The 19,663-nt window shown below is 53.8% G+C and overlaps 1 protein-coding gene and 1 long non-coding RNA gene across 4 annotated transcripts; one reads left to right on the forward strand and one right to left on the reverse strand.

Moving 5' to 3' along the window:
• Positions 1 to 3,862: 3,862 nt before the first annotated feature.
• Positions 3,863 to 5,205, reverse strand: LOC120853487. The gene is made up of 2 exons (XR_005718786.1): positions 4,961 to 5,205; positions 3,863 to 4,876 (listed from the first exon to the last, which is right to left on the reverse strand). It is a non-coding gene; the product is annotated as an uncharacterized LOC120853487 (long non-coding RNA).
• On the forward strand, positions 3,947 to 15,596 carry NFATC4 (nuclear factor of activated T cells 4). Of its 3 annotated transcripts, XM_040227360.1 has the most exons (11): positions 5,575 to 6,430; positions 6,606 to 6,734; positions 7,816 to 8,911; positions 10,349 to 10,511; positions 11,114 to 11,313; positions 11,623 to 11,795; positions 12,226 to 12,366; positions 13,254 to 13,309; positions 13,558 to 13,684; positions 13,871 to 14,452; positions 15,182 to 15,596. In XM_040227360.1, exons 1-11 carry the CDS (start codon positions 6,229 to 6,231, stop codon positions 15,247 to 15,249), a joined length of 2,937 nt encoding a protein of 978 aa, XP_040083294.1. In that variant the 5' UTR covers positions 5,575 to 6,228; the 3' UTR covers positions 15,250 to 15,596. The 3 variants fall into 3 exon arrangements, with proteins under 3 accessions (XP_040083296.1, XP_040083294.1, XP_040083295.1); XM_040227362.1 differs by lacking the exons at positions 5,575 to 6,430; positions 6,606 to 6,734 and adding an exon at positions 3,947 to 4,032; XM_040227361.1 differs by having other exon boundaries at positions 6,343 to 6,734.
• The last annotated feature ends 4,067 nt before the right edge of the window (positions 15,597 to 19,663 follow it).

A 19,663-nucleotide genomic window follows, 5' to 3' on the forward strand; every position in this document is an offset into this window, starting at 1 on the left:
ATACTATCAAACAGAAAATTGCAGGCCTATATCTTTGACAAATATAGATGCAAAAATTCTTAACAAAATATTACCAAACAGACTCCAACAATACATAAAAAAGATCATATAGTACGACCAAGTGAGATTCAACCCAAGTTCATAAGTGAGGAAAGTGAAAGTGAAAGTCACTCAGTCATGTTCAACTCTGTGACCCCCATGGAATACAGTCCATGGAATTCTCCAGGCCAGAATACTGGAGTGGGTAGCCGTTCCCTTCTCCAGGGGATCTTCCCAACCCAGGGATCAAACCCAGGTCTCCCACACTGCAGGCAGATTCTTTACCAGCTGAGCCACCTGGGAAGCCCCAAGTTCATTAGGATTCTCCTTTTCTCTTAGTTCTGCTATCTCTCCTGTCAAAATGTTCCTCTTTTGCTTAAGTTATAGGGAGCCAGGCTCTGTTGCTTCCAACCAACCATCTCTTATGGATAGAATTGTTTTGTTACATTGCCTGAATTATTGGTTATTATTAAACTTTTTTATTAGTTTATAACTTTCACCTTTATATTTTATCTCCCAATTACATAATATGTAGCTGGAAGGAACCACTAAGTATCAGGGTGGTTTGTTACACAGCATTTGCTCAGGCTTGAGGTCCAGGATCTAGGTGATGAGATTTGGGCCCTCATGCCAGAGCTTGGTGCTGTAATGGGATGAGGCTTTAAGGTCTTTCGGGGAGAGGATGAATGTGGATTGTTATGGCCAGATGGTGACAGATTTCATTTGCTAAAGAAGACCATATGTATGTGTTTACTGCATTCTACATGCTCTTCTTCCAATATAACTGATACTTCTTCCCAGAGGTGGCGGGTTTATGTTCTCATCCCTTGATTCTGGCCAGGGGCTTGTGACTTTCAAGACTAGATCGTGGGCTTCCCTAGTGTCTCAGTGGTAAAGAATCTGCTTGCCAATGCAGGAGACATGGGTTCAGTCCTAATCCCTGATCTGGGAAGATCCCACATGCCACAAAGCAACTAAGCCTACGTGCCACAACTGTGAAGCCTGTGCTCTAGAGCCTGGGAGCCTGAACTACTGAGCCTACATGTCAAAGCTACTGAAGCTAGAGCACCTAGGAACCTTTCCTCTGCGATAAGAGAAGCCACTGCAATGAGAAACCCGTGCACTACAACTAGAGAAAAGCCTGCACAGCAATGAAGACTAAGCACAGCCAGCGATAAATTAATAAATGAAAAAAATATATATATAAAAAAAGACTAGGTCAGGAAAAGAACGTAGCGTCTACCTGAAGCATGCTCTCGAAGCTGCTGTTTTGTAAGGAAGCCCAAGCCACACCCAACAGTCATATGTATGTGGTACAACCAGTTGTTCTGGCTAGTTTCATCCAACAGCCAGTGTCAGTAGCTAGACATGTGACAGTTACAGCTCCTAGCCTTCAAGTCCCTCACCAGACGTGGAGCAGATAAGGAGCCTTCCTCCCTCCTGAATTTCTTAACCATGAGAAATAACAAATGATCATTATGGTTTGAAGGCACCCAGTTTTGAAGGTGATTTGTTATGCAATAATAGAAACTATTACAGTAAAAATGGAGTGTTTGTATTTAAAACTTTTCAGTGAAGGAAGCACCTGAAAGCTGTTAGCTTCAAGGAGAAACAAAAACATATTGCAATTTTTGGAACTTTGAAATGGGATTGTTAATGAATCGTGCCAATCTTTTCCTTAGTTTTTTTTATCTATTGATTTCTGTGAAAAATATTTTTAAATCAAAATATTTAGTCATAAAAAGGAATAAATACTGGTATGTACTACAAGTGGATGAACTTTGAAAACATTAGGCTAAGTGGAGGCAAATTTATAGGGACAGAAAGTAAATTAGTGGTTTCCAGGGAGAAAGGGAAGGGGGAAATCGGGAGTGACTGCTAGTAGGTAGGGTATTTCTTTGGGGGTTATGAAAATAGCCTGGATTTAGATATGGTGATAGCTGCACAGCCTTGTACATATACTAAAACCTACTGAGTTGTACATTCCAAAAGAGTGGATTTTATGGTATATGGATTATATCTCAAAAAATTAAGACTATGAAAGTTTTCTTTGATCAGCCATAAGTCACACAGATCAACAAATCTGGCTGTACTGTCTACATGTGAAGATCAATTTTGACAAAATCATTGACAAATTTGCAAAAATTAAGACCTGGAACAGAAATTGTGATGTTATAATTCATTCTTATGACAGACCAATATGTAAGTATATGTTTTTTCTTTATATTTAAAATAAAAATTATATGCATAAAATTACATTAATCTGTTGCTTTTTCTCTTATACTGCCATATATATATATAAATGTAGATAATCTGTAACTATATGCCATGTATATCTATATCTATATGACATATATATAGATATATTTACTTGTCTTTTTAAACATGTGAGCATATGAAGTCAATAAAAGAAAAGTATTATTCTCTATTTTTTTGGCTATTATTGTTTCATACATGATTAATACTGAAAATCGTATAGATAAGTTTTAAAAATTATATGCTTCAGTTATCAAATGTGTAAAGTATGTCATTGATGTTAATAGTGTTATTGAGAGTCAAGGTCTATACTGGAATGGCAATGAAGGGAATGCAAAGGAAGGAGATAGATAAGTAAGTATAGATAGATACTCTGTGAATAAAATAGTTCTGTCCAGTTAGGGGGCAAGGAAGGAGATGTCAAGTATGAAATGTATCTCCAACCTGATAATAACCAACAATTCTTGGAGGCTTGGTCTATAAATATAGGCACCCAATGCCTAGAAATGCCTCTAAACATAGAAGTTCCTCAATACATATTTTTTGTTTGAATGAAAGATCTTAGATAGGACACATCTTACTTAGCTCACCTATTCTCCATCCATCTTTTTACTCCAGCCATTACTATGGCAACCAACTGCTTGCCCCTGTCACCTGAGAGTACCAGCTTGCAGGTATAGCTCCTATTTTTATGCCTCTTGCTCAGGGGCTTCTTTGCTGCAGCACTGTGGAATACCTACCATTTTCTGACACGTGTAAAGCTGGAAGAGTGAGGGAATTAACAGTCAAAGGGGAACTTTTGACCACTGGGGGTGAGGGTGAGTAGATGAATATCCTGTCTCTGGAATCACATTCTGTATGGCTACTCAGAAAGTGCTCAGTGGGACAATGTTCCAAGTTGTTCGAGGTGGCCACCAGCTCCACATCACTTGTTTGGATGGCTTTTCCGCTTTCCCATTTCACTCTTCCCAATTCCCCATTTTTGTCCCCTGTGGTTACTCTCCACAATACCTGCATCTCATTCTTTTTTAAGGGTTTGATTTTTGGGGGTGGGGGGAAGGCCACTCTAAGATTCCTACATAAAATGTGGTATAGTAGAATTAGCACTGGACAAGGACCCAGAAAACCTGGGTTCCAGACCTAGCTTTCTCACTAATCTCAAATGAAGAGGAGTGTTTTTATTACTATTTTCAGATGTACATGTACTGACAGGAAAAGATCTCCAAGTCATTTGTTAACTGAGGGGGAAAAAAAAGCAAGTCAAGAAAAATGCTTGCAACATGGTCTGACATACACAAAAAGGGCAGGCATGCGTACGTGCGTGCTCAGTCGCTAAGCTGTGTCTGACTCCGAAACCCCAGGGTCTGTAGCCCTCCAGGGAGCTCTGTCCATGGGATTTTCCAGCCAAGAATACTGGAGTGAATTGTCATTTCCTCCTCCTTCCCAACCTCGGGATACAACCGGGGTCTCCTGTGCCTCCTGCATTGACAGGCGGATTCTGTATCACTGAGCCACCTGAGAATCCTGGGCACGTGTACCATATACAGGTTAATAAACTTAGACAAAATGGTGGGGTATCACAGCTTACTATATATTTTTGTATGGCTTGAATCCTTTACAAGGAGCCTGTATTTTGTGTAATTTAGAAACAGCAACAACAACAAAAGTCCGCTTCCAAGGCCGCTGAGTCACGCTTGTGAGAGTGGAAAGCAGAAGTCAACGCTCTATGAACACAAGGTGAGAAAGAGGAGCTGTGCTCAGACGTGCGCGCTAGGGGACCGCGGATCGGGGACCAAGGCCAGGGGTCGAGAAACTGGACCCGCGGGAGGGCGGGCGGCTGGGTCTTTGTAGTCGCCAGGGGGCAGATGTGCGGAGCAACCCAAACCTACAACTACCCACTCTTCCCCGGGCAGGACTTCGCAGAAGTTATAAATTCCATCCCTTAGCTGCAGTTCAGACAGATCCGAGGGTTTTCAGAGCCGACGGGAGCCCCTCCTCATCTGCCCCACGAGGAAAGCTTGGCGCTCTGAGCAGTCTGCAGGCTCGTTCATACCACATTTACGCGCAACAACTCTTTTCTCCGGCCGCACCACACCTCCCGGCCCCCACCCGCAGAGGGGAAATTGAGTCACTAGAAGGCGAGGCCAGAGTCTCCAGGGGAATGTGCGCCAACTCCAGTCCTCAGGGCCTTCCAGATGCTGGAAGGAGGGGGAGGGACCTCAGGAAAATACACAGAGGGGGTGAGGGCGGGGGGAGCGGCTGGCTGGGCAGGAGCTGAGCCAGACACATGGAGAAACGCTGCCCAGGATCAAAGGAAATATGACATTTGAAAAGAATGCGCACGTCTGCTAGTGCTGCGGAGCGGAGCAGAGGGCGGGGGGGGGGGGCCCCCGCGGGGGGCGTAGGCGGCGGGTCGGGGATGGAGAGCTAGAGCAGGGGCAGGGTCTCCACGCCCGCCCGCCTTGCCTCGGCTTCCCACGGCCCTCCGTCAGCCTCTTGGGTGCGGGTTGGCAGTCCGTCTCAGGATGCTCCTCACTCTCTCTCTCCTTGGGTCTCTCCTTTCTTTATTTCCATGATGAAGCTGGAAGGGAAATGTAACCTGAGGCGACAAACCAAAGCGGGGGAAAAAAGAAAGGAAAAAAAAAAAAAAATCAAACCAGGCCACCTCCCCGCTCGGCCTCGGAACATTCTTCTCTCCCCGCCGGCCTGGCTTCTTCTCCCCGCCCCTCCGGCGTCGCGGTCCTGGGCTCGCCGCCGGGGCAGCTCCGCACGTCACTGGGGTCCCCCGGGGCTGGGGGGTCCCCAGGGCGGGCCAGAGGGAGGGCGGGAGGGGAGGGGGGCGGGCAGTCGCCTCCGCCGCGGCGGAGCTCGGGCCGGCCGGGCCAGCCCTCCCCTGCGCCCCGGCCCCGCCGAGCCTGTTTCTCATTAGAGTAGCGGGCGCGGTCCCCGCCCGGCTCCCGAGTGTTTGTAAACGTCTGAGCGGAGGGCCGTCGCTTAACCCATTCGGTGCGGGGCCCGGGCGCAGCTGCGGGCTGGGCCCTGAGCTGGAGGTCTTTAGATTAAAGGTGGTAACTGCGGCCTGCTGATAGATTTGTAGCCTAAGGTCTGCGTAGGGGGAATGGTACTGACACCCATGCCTACACCCTAACCGACCGGCGTCTGAATAATTTCGACTTAAATCCCTCTCGCACAACAGGACCCTACTATGCCTGTCCTTTCTAGGAACTCCAGTCCGAGTCTTTCTTCCTTCTCCCGCCCAGGTGACAGGTGTCCAACCCAGGGGCCCACCCGGTCTCGGGACTGCTGGACACCGGTAAACCCGGCCAGGATTATCAGGAGAGCTGGAGCGGGATGCCAGAGGATCCGAGATTCATTCCCGACTAAGGTTCTAGGGAGGAAAGAGCCCGCTTCCCTTGGAGGCTAGTTAATGGCCCCTCTGGGTGGCTGAGACTAGGGCAGCAGTAAAGTCCGGCCTGGATTGTCGCCCTTCAGGAGTCATGGACCTTTGAACAGTGCCTCAAGACCAATAACTGCTTCACTTTTGGGGGACGGGGAGAGATGGACCGGTGGAGGGGCTGGTTCGGCCCCGCAAAGGCTTCCTTACAGAAGGCTTAGGCGGGACGGCCTCAGGCTAGAGACTTTAACGGAATGGCCTTCTCCACTTCAGAGCAGCCTGGAGCCATTCTGCACCCCAGAGCCTCGTTGGCCTTAGACGAGGGAAAGGGGAGAAAAGGTGGTGCTTCCTTGCTAGTTGCTGGCTGCACAACTCTTCAGAAAGGGTCTTCCGTGGGCCCTCTACACTGTGGGCCCAGGATGTGGCCCCTTTAAGGCATTCGGACCCAGAGCCCTAGAACTCAGACTAAGTTGGGGATTGCGGTGGGACTGCGCCCTGCGGAAAATGATTGTCACCACTGAGGGCCAATAGGCATCATTATGGTCCTACCAACGCTGGAGAGACCGTTTTCCAATTCAGTTTTGTTCTTTTTTTTTTTCTTGAGGGGGAGGGACTGGAGAGAGGACGGAGGAAGGGAGAGGGGGAGGGTTGCGGGAGGGAGGGGGCACAAGGGGCGCGTGGTTTTCCCATCTCATCCCTGGAGGAGGGGCTGGAGCATCCCCGGCAGCCAATCAGAGACAGGTTGGGGGAGCACTTTGAAGAAGTTTGGGGAAAAAAGTTTGGAAAAGTTTCTATAATAACGAGGGGGCGTCCGGAGGGAGGCGTCAGCGGCGGAGGAGGGGGCGTCTCAGAGAAGGGAGGGAGGGAGTCGCCGGTCAAGACACTGCAGCCTCCTGAGATCCCCCCTCCCGCCCAGACCGGGACCTGGGGGCTCCGGCCGGACCCATGGGGGCAGCGAGCTGCGAGGATGAGGAGCTGGAGTTTAAGCTGGTGTTCGGGGAGGAAAAGGAGGCCCCCCCGCTGGGCGCGGGTGGGGCGGGGGAAGGTCAGTGCGGGGCTGGGAAGGGGTCTGGGGCTCCGTGAGGGAAGGGAGCGGGTGTCCTGAGTCTGGGGGCTTCAGGGGAGAGAGCCTGGGGTGAGAGATGAGGGGGTCAGAGGTTGCGGGAAGTCGCGGGGCTCGGGGGGATCTGCGGACATGAGGCTGGGGGCCCAGCACCACTTTCTCCTTTTTAGGTCGTGACTGGGGTGGGGGTGGGGGTGCCGTTGGCTGCGCGCCGCCTCTCGGCAGGGCCGTCTGTCACTGGGATGCGGGGCGGGCGGGAACACGGTCCTGAGAGCCCAGGGCGCCGCCAGGGAAAGGGGACATTGCGCTCTGGAGCTTGCCCCTCGGGGACGGAGCCCTGGGCCGGCAGACGGGACGCCAGGGGCTGGGGGCGCTCTCAGGCCCCGCCAGGGCGCCCCTCCCCCTCCCGCGTCTGGCCGCAATGAGAGGCAGATGGCTGGGATTGAGCCGGGGGCGGCGGCCGCCGCTCGCACGGAATCCGCGCAGCCCGCGCCCCCGCCCCCCCGCGCCTCGCCGGGGCGGCGCGCAGCACCCCCTTCGCTGCACCCCCGCCCCCGATTGGGGGGAGTGAGGGAGGAGCCACCTTCCCTCGTCATCACAGCCCTGGAGCCCCCCTTCCCCTGGCCACCGTTGCGATGGCAACTGGGGCTCCTGCCAGCGCCGTTTGGGGGTTTGGGAACCGCTACTAATTGGGTTCATGTGTGAGTCGCCCCCAGCCCAGCCCAATGCTTCCCTAAACACGCCTCCAAACCCAGCTCCAGCCCCTCTCGACCCGCCTCGAGACCCGCCCCCTGTCTGGTACCCCAGATCCCAGCGCCAGAGCCCTGAGGTTCTCTGAGTAGGAAAAGGTCCGGCACTTCTGGATCTATCTTCTCCACCTTCCCAAGTCCAACTCTGCTTTTGTCTTTGTGGCTCTGAAGGGCATTTCAGAGACCCCCTTCAGGCGGGGGTAGCATACCGGCTGGAGGTGGCTGCCCACTCCAGGAACCTAGACATCTCACCTGCCTCTTTCTCTCCCCGCCTTCTGCGTCATCCCTGTCTCTGTCTCCTTCCCTTTCCACAGAACTGGACTCAGAGGACGCCCCACCATGCTGCCGTCTGGCCCTGGGGGAGCCCCCTCCCTATGGCGCTGCTCCCATTGGCATTCCCCGGCCTCCACCCCCTCGGCCTGGCATGCACTCCCCACCACCCCGCCCGGCCCCCTCACCTGGCACTTGGGAGAGCCAGCCAGCCCGGTCAGTGAGGCTGGGGGGGCCGGGAGGGAGCTCCGGGGGGGCTGGGGGAGGCCGTGTTCTTGAGTGCCCCAGCATCCGCATCACCTCTATCTCTCCCACTCCTGACCCACCAGCTGCGCTGGAGGACAACCCAGATCCCTGGGGGGAAGGCTCCCCCAGGGACTACCCCCCACCGGAAGGCTTTGGAGGCTACCGAGAGGCAGGGGGGCAGGGTGGGGGCCCATTCTTCAGTCCGAGCCCAGGCAGCAGCAGCCTGTCCTCCTGGAGCTTCTTCTCGGATGCCTCGGACGAGGCAGCCTTGTATGCGGCCTGTGATGAGGTGGAGTCTGAGCTAAATGAGGCAGCCTCCCGCTTTGGCCTGGGCTCCCCACTGCCCTCACCCCGGGCCTCCCCGAGGCCGTGGACCCCCGATGACCCCTGGAGCCTGTATGGTCCGAGTCCTGGAGGCCGGGGGCCAGAGGATAGCTGGCTACTCCTCAGTGCTCCTGGGCCCACCCCAGCCTCCCCACGACCTGCCTCTCCATGTGGCAAGAGGCGCTATTCCAGCTCAGGAACCCCATCTTCGGCCTCCCCAGCTCTGTCCCGCCGAGGCAGCCTAGGGGAGGAGGGGCCTGAACCACCTCCACCACCCCCCTTGCCTCTGGTCCGGGACCCTGGCTCCCCTGGCCCCTTTGACTATGTGGGAGCCCCATCGGCCGAAAGCATCCCGCAGAAGACCCGGAGGACTTCCAGCGAGCAGGCCGTGGCCCTGCCTCGATCTGAGGAGCCTGCCCCATGCAATGGGAAGCTGCCCTCGGGAGCAGAGGAGGCCGGGGCTCCTCCTGGGGGTCCTCGGAAGGAGGCGGCTGGCATGGACTACCTGGCGGTGCCTTCTCCACTGGCGTGGTCCAAAGCCCGGATCGGGGGACACAGCCCCATCTTCAGGTGAGGGCTGTGCCCAAAATCACTACTGTCTCCAGCCATCCCACACAGGGAGCAGGAGGGTCAAGGGATGAATTTGGAAAAGGTCCTAGGGCACAGAAAAGAGAATCTACTACCAGCTTGACTGCTGCCATTCACTCAGTTTTAGGAAGAATTTTTTAACATGCATCTCCTTTGGGCAGATGATTTGCCGAAGGTCAGTCACTCCCTGTATATTAATTAGAAAAAGCCCCTGGAACCCTAGAAGGACCACCTAGGTAAAGGAGGAATTCCTCTAGGCATCCTCCACCCTTAGCTCTGTGCTGGATCCTGGGCTGGAATTCTGCCCTGCAATGGGCAGCAGGAAGTCCCCTTTCTCTAACTCAATTTCTCAGGCCTGACTTGTGGCTTAAAAGTATATCTGCAAAATTTGGATGAAGTAGCATGTGTTTGCAAGTCAAAGAATTCATGTTAAAACAAACAGTTCTTACTGCCCTTCTACACCTCTCACCCTCAAAGAACCGTGTCTATTTCTATAATCCTAAGTCTTGGATGTCAGATTGAGCTGGTTTCATCCAGAAAAATTCCCTGGGGGAAAGAAACCTTAGCACCCATTCCTCTGGGTTCTTGTAGGGCAGGGTTTCTCAGCCTCAGCTCTCCTGATATTTTGAGCAGAATAATTCTTTGTTGTGTCAGTTGTGCTGGACATTGTAGGATGTTTAGCAGCATCCTGGTCTCTATCCACTCTCCTAGTTGTAACAACTTTTTAGTTGTTTCCAGACATTGCCGAGTGTCACCTGGGGTCACTTACCAGTTGAGATCCCCCGGCCCAGAGTGTCTTCGTGCTCACTACAAGGAATTTGCATCTGTATCCCCAGCTCTCTGGAACCTACCTGTCCAGCTCCAACTAGTGGAAAGTGCGCTGGCCTGGGAAGGGATGCGATCAGTCCCTGTTCTGTTAGTTGCTGGGTTGCTTAGCCCACTATGTTCTACTTGAAATGCGAGATCTTAGCTCCTGATCACTAGACCAGGGATGGAACCTGTACCTCCTGCAGTGAAAGCTTAGAGTCCTAACCACTGGACCACCAGGGAATTCCCTGAATTTGTGCTTCTTTATTTGACTCTTCCCATCCAGGCCTGGGAGGGTTAGACCGGGCTTGGGGTTCCTCTGTATCCAGAGGAACCCTTGCCCCACCCCCACCAGACCCAGTGTTCAGAGCTGGGAAGAAGGGAGTCTCAGTCCTGGTGTCTCCTGACCCCTATCTTGAGGGCCTCTGAGAGGCCTGTCCCCTATTGCCCCTGATTCTAGGCTTGTGGACCATTTTACTTCTGCTCTGATTTCCTTTCTCTCAAACCCACCCGCCCCTTCCTCCCTCACACCCCTGAGAGTTGGGACCCAGGGTTGCCCTGACTCAGGTCTGAGGCTGCAGGTGATCACTGCTTCTCTGTGTCTCTCTCCAGGACCTCTGCCCTCCCCCCGCTCGACTGGCCTTTGCCCAGCCAGTATGAGCAGCTGGAGCTGAGGATCGAGGTACAGCCCAGAGCCCACCACAGGGCCCACTATGAGACAGAGGGCAGCCGGGGAGCTGTCAAAGCTGCCCCTGGTGGTCACCCTGTAGTCAAGGTAAGTGGTAGAAGCCAGGCCTAATAGCCTGTCTCTTCTCCAGTCCCAGATCCCTGCAGATGGGCCCCAGCTGTGCAGACCCATGGCACTGCCCTTTCCCACACTCCTTCTCAGCAATGACCCTGCAGGCGGCCTGGGGGAGGGACTAGCGCTGGGGGAGGAAGGGTGCACTTCAGGGACCCGGATGTACTTTCTACTCTTCTGTCCCTCCACCCCGACTCCATTCATCCCATGGGACACCAGCCTCCTGTCTACTCTGGAAAATGATGGTCTGCCAGATGTGGGGGAGGGGTTAGGCTGAGGCCAAAGTTCACTGGGAGTTAGGTTGTCTCTGTTGAGTTGGGCCAGTCTCTCGTGGAAGATTTTCCCCTTCACCCAGCCCAGTTTGGGCCTCATTCCAAGAATAACACTGTGAACTCCAGGCCACGTTTTCTCCCCAGCTGGTGGAGAGTTGGTGCCCAATCCCCCCTGGGAATCCCTTCCAGGATATCCTTTATCTTTCACTCCTCTGGAGGCGGCCGGGGGTGGGGACTGAAAACTTGGGGGTGGGTGAAGGATGAGACAGGCAGATTTCAGCTGGGTGGCCTGTCTCCCTCTGCCAGCTTCTGGGCTACAGCGAGAAGCCCCTGACCCTGCAGATGTTCATCGGCACCGCGGACGAGAGGAACCTGCGGCCCCATGCTTTCTATCAGGTGCACCGCATCACCGGCAAGATGGTGGCCACGGCCAGCTACGAAGCCGTAGTCAGTGGCACCAAGGTGCTGGAGATGACCCTGCTTCCTGAGAACAACATGGCAGCCAAGTAGGTTCTCACTCCACCTCCTTCTAGTCTTTGGGCTTTAGGACTAGCCTTTTCCGTGGAGCCTATAAGCTAGGCCAACTCCTCCTCTCCCCAGAGGAGTTAGACATCATCCCTAGGAGGTGCCAGGCCCTCTCACTATCTAGAAGAGGACTTTGGGGGTGGGGAGCACTCTGGGTTAAAACAGCCACCCCCATAATCTCCCAGGGAAGGTCATTTAGAGCTTTGGATGGAGGATGGGGACTCCCTTCTTGGGAGGCATCCCTTCCTGGCCTCAGATGGGACGGCTTGCCTTCCGTTCTTTGGCTTCAGCATTGATTGTGCCGGAATCCTGAAGCTGCGGAATTCAGATATCGAACTGCGGAAGGGCGAGACAGACATCGGGCGCAAGAACACACGCGTGCGGCTGGTGTTCCGAGTACACGTGCCCCAAGGCAGCGGGAAGGTGGTCTCGGTGCAGACAGCATCGGTGCCCATCGAGTGCTGTGAGCAAAGAGGCCCTGTGCCACCTTTCTGCCTCTGGCTAACTTCTTGTCTGTGTGTCTGTCTGCCCATCTCCTCTGCAGAGTGTGCAGTGCCTGGTTGGTCCCCTAAGGGACCCAGCCTTTATTTCTATTGTGGATGGGCTGGGGGAAGTGTTCTATTTTCCCTCTGCTGCAGATTCGGTCCTTGGGCTGGACCAGAGCAACCCTAGCCTCCATCTGCCCCTGGGCAGCCCCTTGGCCTCTCTCTCCGCCCAGGAGTGGTTCCTTACATGGTCTATGTGACCCCAGGAAGACTGTTGTTTTTCTTGTATGTCTGCCGCTGAGGAGGGCTCCTCCAGGCCCTGTGGCAGTTATCCTAGGCAGGGTGGGGGCGCAGGAGCCTGTCCTCTCCATAGCAGCCCAGCCAGGCCTTTCCTGCACTGCTCTGCAGCCCAGCGATCAGCTCAGGAGCTGCCCCAGGTGGAGGCCTACAGCCCCAGTGCCTGCTCTGTCAGGGGAGGGGAGGAGCTCGTGCTGACTGGCTCCAACTTCCTGCCAGACTCCAAGGTGGTGTTCATCGAGAGGGGCCCTGGTGAGTACCCTCCAGGAGGAAGAGCTTGGAACAGGGAGGGTGAACAGTCTCTCAACTAGCAAGTGGAGCCTCAATTTCCTTATCTGTAAAATGGAATGGAAAGACTGCCCTTCCTCTTCCACTGTCTGCTTCCCATGCATATGACAGCCATCTGAAATGCTCAAGATGGCGAATAAATGTAAGAAATACACATTCTTTTTATTAAAGATGAGTCAGCTGTGAGCTAATTTACCCCGATGTGGACAGGGAAGATGAGAAAGGAAGAGGGGACTATACCCTCACTGCCAGACCCTGATCCCCTCCTGAGTTTCGGGACTGGCAGCACAGCTATGATGACAGGAGCCTGTGAGGCACCCCAGCAGAGAGCTGCAGGGGTGCAGAAGGGAAGACTGAGGGGCCCAGGTACACCCCCAACCTGAGGCTGCAGCTTGCCTCTAACCCTGCCTGCCCAGAGCCCCAGCCCCTGCCTTCAAGTTTAGCACCCTAGGACCATATCAGAGCAGAGTCAGAGGTTCTGGGTCCTGAGACTTGGAGTCTTATTGACTCCCTTCAAGCTGAGACTATTTCCTACCCATGAACTTCCTTCCAGCTCTATCATGGGAGGGGATGTTTGGAGTTGGGTGGGAGGGCTCATGAGTTTTTTCTGGTCCCTGGACTGGTCCTGCCTCTTCTCTTGGCTCAACTGATGGCTTGAGATCTTGGAGACAGTTTTAAACCCGGCCTGTTCCATTCGGTTGAGTAAACAGGCAGTGGGCTCTTCTGTGAGCCAGGCTTTGTTGGGACCTTCCGAGTCTGGCCTTAGCTCAGCAAGAGGGGAAATGGGAGAGGCCTGGGCAGTGGGCAGGGACTGTGGGGCTGGGCTGGAGCTCCCTGTTCTTTCTGCACAGATGGAAAGTTGCAATGGGAGGAGGAGGCCACAGTGAACCGGTTGCAGAGCAATGAGGTACCTGTGTTCCTAGGGTCTCCACCCTGGGGGTGGGAAAAGTCAGGAAATTCTCAGCTGATTCCCTTGCTTGTGGACTCCAGAAGCTACCTGTTCTTTGCTAGAGGAGACATCCTGGCCATTCTGGAAGCAGGGACACCTCTGGGGGATGAATTTTGCTCCTTTGCAAATGGAAGAAGCCAGGAGGTGGCGTTTGGGCTGAGCCTAGATCCAGAGGGCTCCCTGCCTCACCCTCTGCTCCGCCCCAGGTGACTCTGACCCTGACGGTCCCTGAGTACAGCAACAAGCGCGTGTCCCGGCCGGTCCAGGCCTACTTCTACGTCTCTAATGGGCGGAGGAAGCGCAGTCCTACCCAGAGTTTCAAGTTCCTGCCTGGTGCGTTCTGGCGCAGCCTGTGGTGGCAGGGTGGGGGCTAAGGCAGGGGTGGAGGGATGCAGTGCCCCATGGGGAGAGGCTAAGGGGTGGGTGAGGCCTGGGCTGGAGAGGTGGGGTTGGCTGGGGTGTGGTGGGGAGACTGCCAGCCCTCTCACCAGCATGCCCTTCTGCTTCCCCTCCATCCAGTGATCTTCAAGGAGGAGCCTCTGCCGGATGCATCTCTCCGGGGCTTCCCCTCAGCATCGGGCCCCCACTTTGGCTCTGACATGGACTTCTCACCACCCAGGCCCCCCTACCCCTCCTATCCCCATGAAGACCCTGCTTATGAAACTCCTTACCTGTCAGAAGGCTTCAGCTATGGCACGCCCCCTCTGTACCCCCAGACGGGGCCCCCACCATCCTACAGACCAGGCCTGCGGATGTTCCCTGAGACGGGGGGTGCCACAGGTTGTGCCCGCCCACCTCCAGTCTCTCTCCTTCCCCGGCCTTTCCCTAGTGACCCCTATGGAGGACGGGGCTCTCCCTTTCCCCTGGGGCTGCAGTTCCCTCCTCCCTCCCCCTTCCGGCCCCCACTGCCTTCATCCCCACCACTTGAAGGCCCCTTCCCTCCCCAGGGCAGTGTTCACCCCCCACCTGCTGAGGGATACAGTGAGGTAGGGCCAAGCTACGGCCCTGGGGAGGGGGCTCCGGAGCAGGAGAAATCCAGGGGTGGCTACGGCAGCGGCTTCCGAGACAGTGTCCCTATCCAGGGTATCACGCTGGAGGAAGGTGGGTGTGGGGCCCGGGGCTGCGAGTGTGAGTGTGTGCAAGAGATTGCTCTGCATGTTTGCTGAGGGCTGGAGCCTGGCTTTCCAGAGACTGGGCCCCAGTGGCCCCTCGGGGCCAGTTGGAGGGTCTCAGAAGGCAAGTGCCTGGTGCCTGTGGCCAGCTGACTCCGGTTAACTTAATTCTGAAGGGGGCAGGGAGTACCCACCCCGCCCTCCTCCTGCCTAGGCCCTTCACCCCAGATCACGAAGACACAGGGCTAGAAGTACTTGCAAGACCATTCAATCTAGCTCCCTCAATTTGCAGATTCAGACGCTGAGTTTCAGAGAAGGGCAGTGGTTTGCTGGTGTTCCAGTCAAGTTTTCCCTTGTCTCACCTCCCCCCAAACATGGTGACTGTGGTCTTGAGTGGCAATGAGGACACTTATTTCACCTCTTCTCCTTCCCATTGGCTACACCCACTTCCGGCCCTGCTGACAGTGCGGGCTGAGCCAGCAGGAAGGGGCTGGCATGAGGGCCGGAGAGCCCACGTGGACAGAGTTGAGCAAGATTTGATTGAGAGCAGGTGTTAGGACACAGTGGGGAAACTGAGGCCCAGTGGAAGAGAAGCCAGCCGGTGCAGGAGGAATCTAGAGGCATCCTAGAGGGAGGCCTGCCTGGAATGGATTGGGGGTCTCTGGAAAAGAAGGCGACCTGCCCTGCTCCCAGTCTCTCAACTGCCCCTCCTTTACAGTGAGTGAGATCATTGGCCGAGACCTGAGTGGCTTCCCTGCACCTCCTGGAGAAGAGCCTCCCGCCTGAACCATCGCCTGGCACCCCGCCCCCAGCTCTACCCACTTTCCCTTGTCCTGGGGTGGTGCTTCCAGAGGCTTGGGGGCCAATCTGGTTCCATCTTCCCCAGCTCTCGCCTCCTCTCCCTTGCCTTCCCTCCCCTCCTCTAGCTGAGGTGTGGCCCCCCCGTCTGGTGCTGCCTTGAAGGGGTGGGAGCAAGAGAGTGTGGAGGACTGGGATGGGGTGGACTCTGGGTGGGGCCTGCACACGAGGACTGGAGGGTGCCGGGAGCGAAGGCCCTGTCTAGACTGTGTACAGGCCTCGGCATGGGGAGGCCCGGACAGGCTGATGGCTAATAAACTGCTCGCTGACTAGTGCTTCTGGCTCCAGAACTCTTTGGAGAGAGAGATATGGGGCAGCTTACTCTAGCCCTGGCTGGAGGAAGCTTAGAACCTGGTAAGGGGTGGGCTGTGGCTGGGAAGACCGCATCCCAGAGTCATGGTACAGGGGCCTGGGGAGGGTTTGAAGGGTCCCAGAGGCTCCTTAGGGGGTTTCCTTGGTGGTGCACTGGTAAAGAATCTGCCTGTCAGTACAAGAGACACTGGTCTATCCCTGGGTTAAGAAGATCCCCTGGAGAAGGAAATGGCAACCCACTTCCATCTTCTTGCCTGGGAAATGCCATGAACAGAGGAGCCTGGCGTGCTCTAGTCCATAGGGTCACAAAGCATCAGACACAACTTAGGGATTAAACAATACCAACAACAGAGGCTCCCCCTAAGCAACCAGGGTGAGGTTGGGAGCGAGAGCTTGCAAACCTCTCCTCCCTGGGGATTCAGATTCCTTTAGGCGCTTTGGGAAAATCTGTGTATTTTCAAGTTACTTTCTCTTACTATCACTGAGATGATTCTGATTCATAGCCAGGGTCAGGAAACACCCGTCCAGTCCCTCTCCCTCATTTATCAAGGAGGACTCAAAGGTTCAGAGAGGGAAATGGACTTGCCCTTTATCATACAGCTAATCAATAGCAGGTTGAACGCTACACTCCTGGGCTCCTGCCCCCAGCCCACCCTCAGATGTCCTAACCCGTGGGGGTCAGGCCCCCAAAGCTTATTTCTCTGGAGCAGAGTAGGGGCTGAGGGAGGAATGGCCTGGGCCCATCCATGCTCTGGATTCTCCCCTGTTTGGGGACTGTGAAGACATTTGGGAAAGATCTATGCTTCAGAGGTAGATTGAAGGAAGCTAAGCGGCACCTTTAACCACTGACAAGCCCAGCCTGGGAAACCTGGATTGGCCCCTGTCTTCCCAGCCTAGGGGGCCCAAGTCCCAGTGGGTTGGGGAGAGCCTGGCACACAGCAGGGGGTCATGCCCCAGAGATATTCAAGGTATTAGGAACTTGCCTTGCCTCAAGGCTGGTGGGGCCTCTCTGTGTCCAGTGTGTACAGACAGGCTTGGCAAGTCCCCATGTGTTCAGGGGTGGGTGTGACAGAAGCTGACTCTGGAATGGAGGACAAGAGAACCAGGATGACCTCTGGTCTGGTCATTGCTATTTTGCAATGAATTTGCTTTATCTTCCTGAACACAAACTGCTGCGAACCAGACTGACATCAGGTGATTGGCTCGCTGGGGCGTGGCTGCTTCTCAAAGGTATCCTCCACAGGGCTAGTGTGGTCACCCCATGCTCCCATGGCAGGAAGGACCCAGGGCGCATGTCCTAGCCAGCACTCTTCAACTCCCCCTGCAAGATCTATGACAGCGGATGCATCAGCCTGTGTGAATGAAAGGTTTTAGTGATGAGAGCTCATTGCCTCCCTGGGCAGACCGTTTTACTCTCTGCCAGGGCACTGCCATTCATTCACTGCCAGGCATTTATTGAGCAGCTACTAAGTGCCAGCTAGTGGATCCTGGAGGACCCTGAGCCTCATGGGGTGACAGATTGAAAACAGTGCATTATAACTCAACAATTCAACTCAGTCAAGGTTTCTTATACAGACAGTATGTCAGATGGGTGGGAGGGGATACATAATTTTAATATGGGATACAGAGAGTAGGGACGCTCCATCAAGCTGTGGGGGTCAGAGGGAACTTTGGGGTTGACCTCTAGACCGAGATCTGAAGCATGGCCTGGGGGTTGACTGGGGTGAGAGTGGTGCAAGGGCAGGTCCAGGCAGTACCCCCAAATGGACTATATCTGGAGGGAGGGCCCACAAATCAGGGCCTTGGCACACTCATAGAACTGGTGAAGTTCTAGAAATGGGGTGCCATGAGTAAGGACCAGGGGGAAGCAGCAGCTGGATTCTGAGGGGCTTTGTAGCCATAGTGGGAAACCTATCCAAAGGTAAAGGGCACTTTCCCACTAGATGGTTGGGCTTAGGCTATTCCAGTAGTCATGTACGGATGTAAGAGTTGGACTGTAAAGAAGGCTGAGGACTGAACAGCTGATGCTTTCGAACTGTGGTGCTGGAGAACACTTTGAGAGTCCTTTGGACAGCAAGGAGATCAAAGCAGTCAGTCCTAAAGGAAATCAACCCTGAATACTCATTGGAAGGGCTGATGCTGAAGCTGAAACTTCAATACTTTTCCAATGAGTTGGAAAAAACCCTGATGCTGGGAAAGATTGAAGGCAAAAAGTAGAAGAGGGTGGCAGAGGATGAGATGGTTAGATAGCATCACTGACTCAATAGACATGAATCTGAGCAAATTCCAGGAGATGGTGAAGGACAGGGAAGCCTGGTGTTCTGCAGTTCACAGGGTTGCAAAGAGTCAGACATGACTTAGTGACTAAACAACGACAGCAACAGGTTGGGATTGGTACAGTCGATTTGCCTTACAGTTCTTCCATCTGCTTCCAACTGCTCTGCCAGGGCACCGTTCTGCCCTCTGGGCCCACAATTTGAAGGCTTAACCCCTCTTCCCATTAGAATCCTAAAGTAGGTCAGCTCCCAGGGTCATTGTCTCTTCCCAGGTTCCTACAGACATCCAACTCCCTGAGGCTGGAGTTGAGGGAGAGAGGAGAAGGAGGGTGGATCTTCGGTTGGTGGCAGAAAACATTTTCTTGGCCAGGGTTTCTCGAAGTGTGGTCTGAGGATCACTTGTGTTTGAGTCATTAGGGAGGGTTTTGGGCTTTATTTATTTCTTTTTTCATTTTTGTTCTTCATACAGATTCCTAGGCAACCCCTGACCTACTCTATTGTATTCTCTGGGGGCAGGCCTGAGTTTCAGCATTTTAAACAGTACCCTAGGTGATTCTCCAGGACCAGGAAGCTTGAGAACTAGAGTTGCTTGTCAATTAAGGGTCATTCCTTCCCACTTCAGGCTCTAAAATGGCTCCCTGCCCCCTTCTCACACATCTAGTCTGGCCTACTCTGGATGGAAGGTCACCTGGAAAGGTGTGCTAGGGGAGGGGAAAGGCACACACATTCTTGCCGTTGCAGCTCACCACTCCCCTCACCCGGCTCTGTCTTGTTCCCTGGACAATCTGAGATGGTCTCGGGGCAGCCTGGAGCTTTGGTGCAGGACAACCTGCCCTAGAACTTTCGAGTCTCCTTCTCTGGCTGGATGTCTGGACCTCTAAGGCACGTGGGGAGGGCACACTGGGCAGGCTTCCAGGTGGGTTTGGGCTTTGCTTGGAGCACCCCTTGCCAGACTTGGTAAGTGTCGGGAAGAAGGCTGCAGAGGAGTAACATCTCACATACCTCCTGGAAACTCCAGACGCAGTTTGGGAAGTGTGCAGGGGTTTGGTGTATTTTTAGAAGATGGTTTTAATGGCATCATTGTCTGATGGATTCCACAAAAACATTTCAAGAAAAGAAAAGGGAAAAAAAGGAGATGGGGAAGGAACCTCTTGACTATACAAGACTTAAAGATATAACAATGTGGGTATTCTTTATAAGATTAAGCATAGACTTGCCATGCAATACCACCAGCAATCTCTTCCCTACATATTGACCCTGGTAAATAAAAAAATATGCCCATACAAAAGTCTATTCCCAAATGTGTATAGCAGTTTTGTTCTTTAACAACCCAAACTGGAAACAACCAAGATGTTCTTCAGGGGGTAAACAGATGAACTGTAGTATGTCCATGTGGTGGAATGCATGCGTGCGTATGTGCTAAGTCACTTCAGTCGTGTCCAACTCTGTGTGACTCTATGGACTACAGCCTGCCAGGCTCCTCTGTCCATGGGATTATCCAGGCAAGAATACTGGAGTGGGTTGCCATGCTGTCCTCCAGGGGATCTTCCCGATTCAGGGACCGAATCTGTGTCTCTTACATCTTCTGCACTGAGGCAGGTTCTTTACCACTAGTACTGCCTAGGAAGCCCCATACAGTGGAATACTACCCGGTAATAAAAATCAATGAACTATTGATTCATGCAACAATATACATAAGCATTAAACGCACTTTGCTAAGTGAAAGGAGCCAGACTCAAGTGGCTACATTTTGT

The sequence above is a fragment of the Oryx dammah genome, unplaced genomic scaffold, assembly GCF_014754425.2.
Source record: "Oryx dammah isolate SB20612 unplaced genomic scaffold, SCBI_Odam_1.1 HiC_scaffold_26, whole genome shotgun sequence".
In the NCBI taxonomy this organism is placed as follows: Eukaryota; Metazoa; Chordata; class Mammalia; order Artiodactyla; family Bovidae; genus Oryx; species Oryx dammah.

What these genes read in the sequence shown, in the direction of transcription:
- NFATC4 (XM_040227360.1), top strand. Translation starts at nt 6,229, where the DNA reads ATGGTCCTACCAACGCTGGAGAGACCGTTTTCCAATTCAGTTTTGTTC. An exon ending in CGCGGGTGGGGCGGGGGAAG is followed by an intron (nt 6,735 to 7,815) that starts GTCAGTGCGGGG and finishes CCCTTTCCACAG; the next exon opens with AACTGGACTCAGAGGACGCC. An exon ending in GTGGTCACCCTGTAGTCAAG is followed by an intron (nt 10,512 to 11,113) that starts GTAAGTGGTAGA and finishes TCCCTCTGCCAG; the next exon opens with CTTCTGGGCTACAGCGAGAA.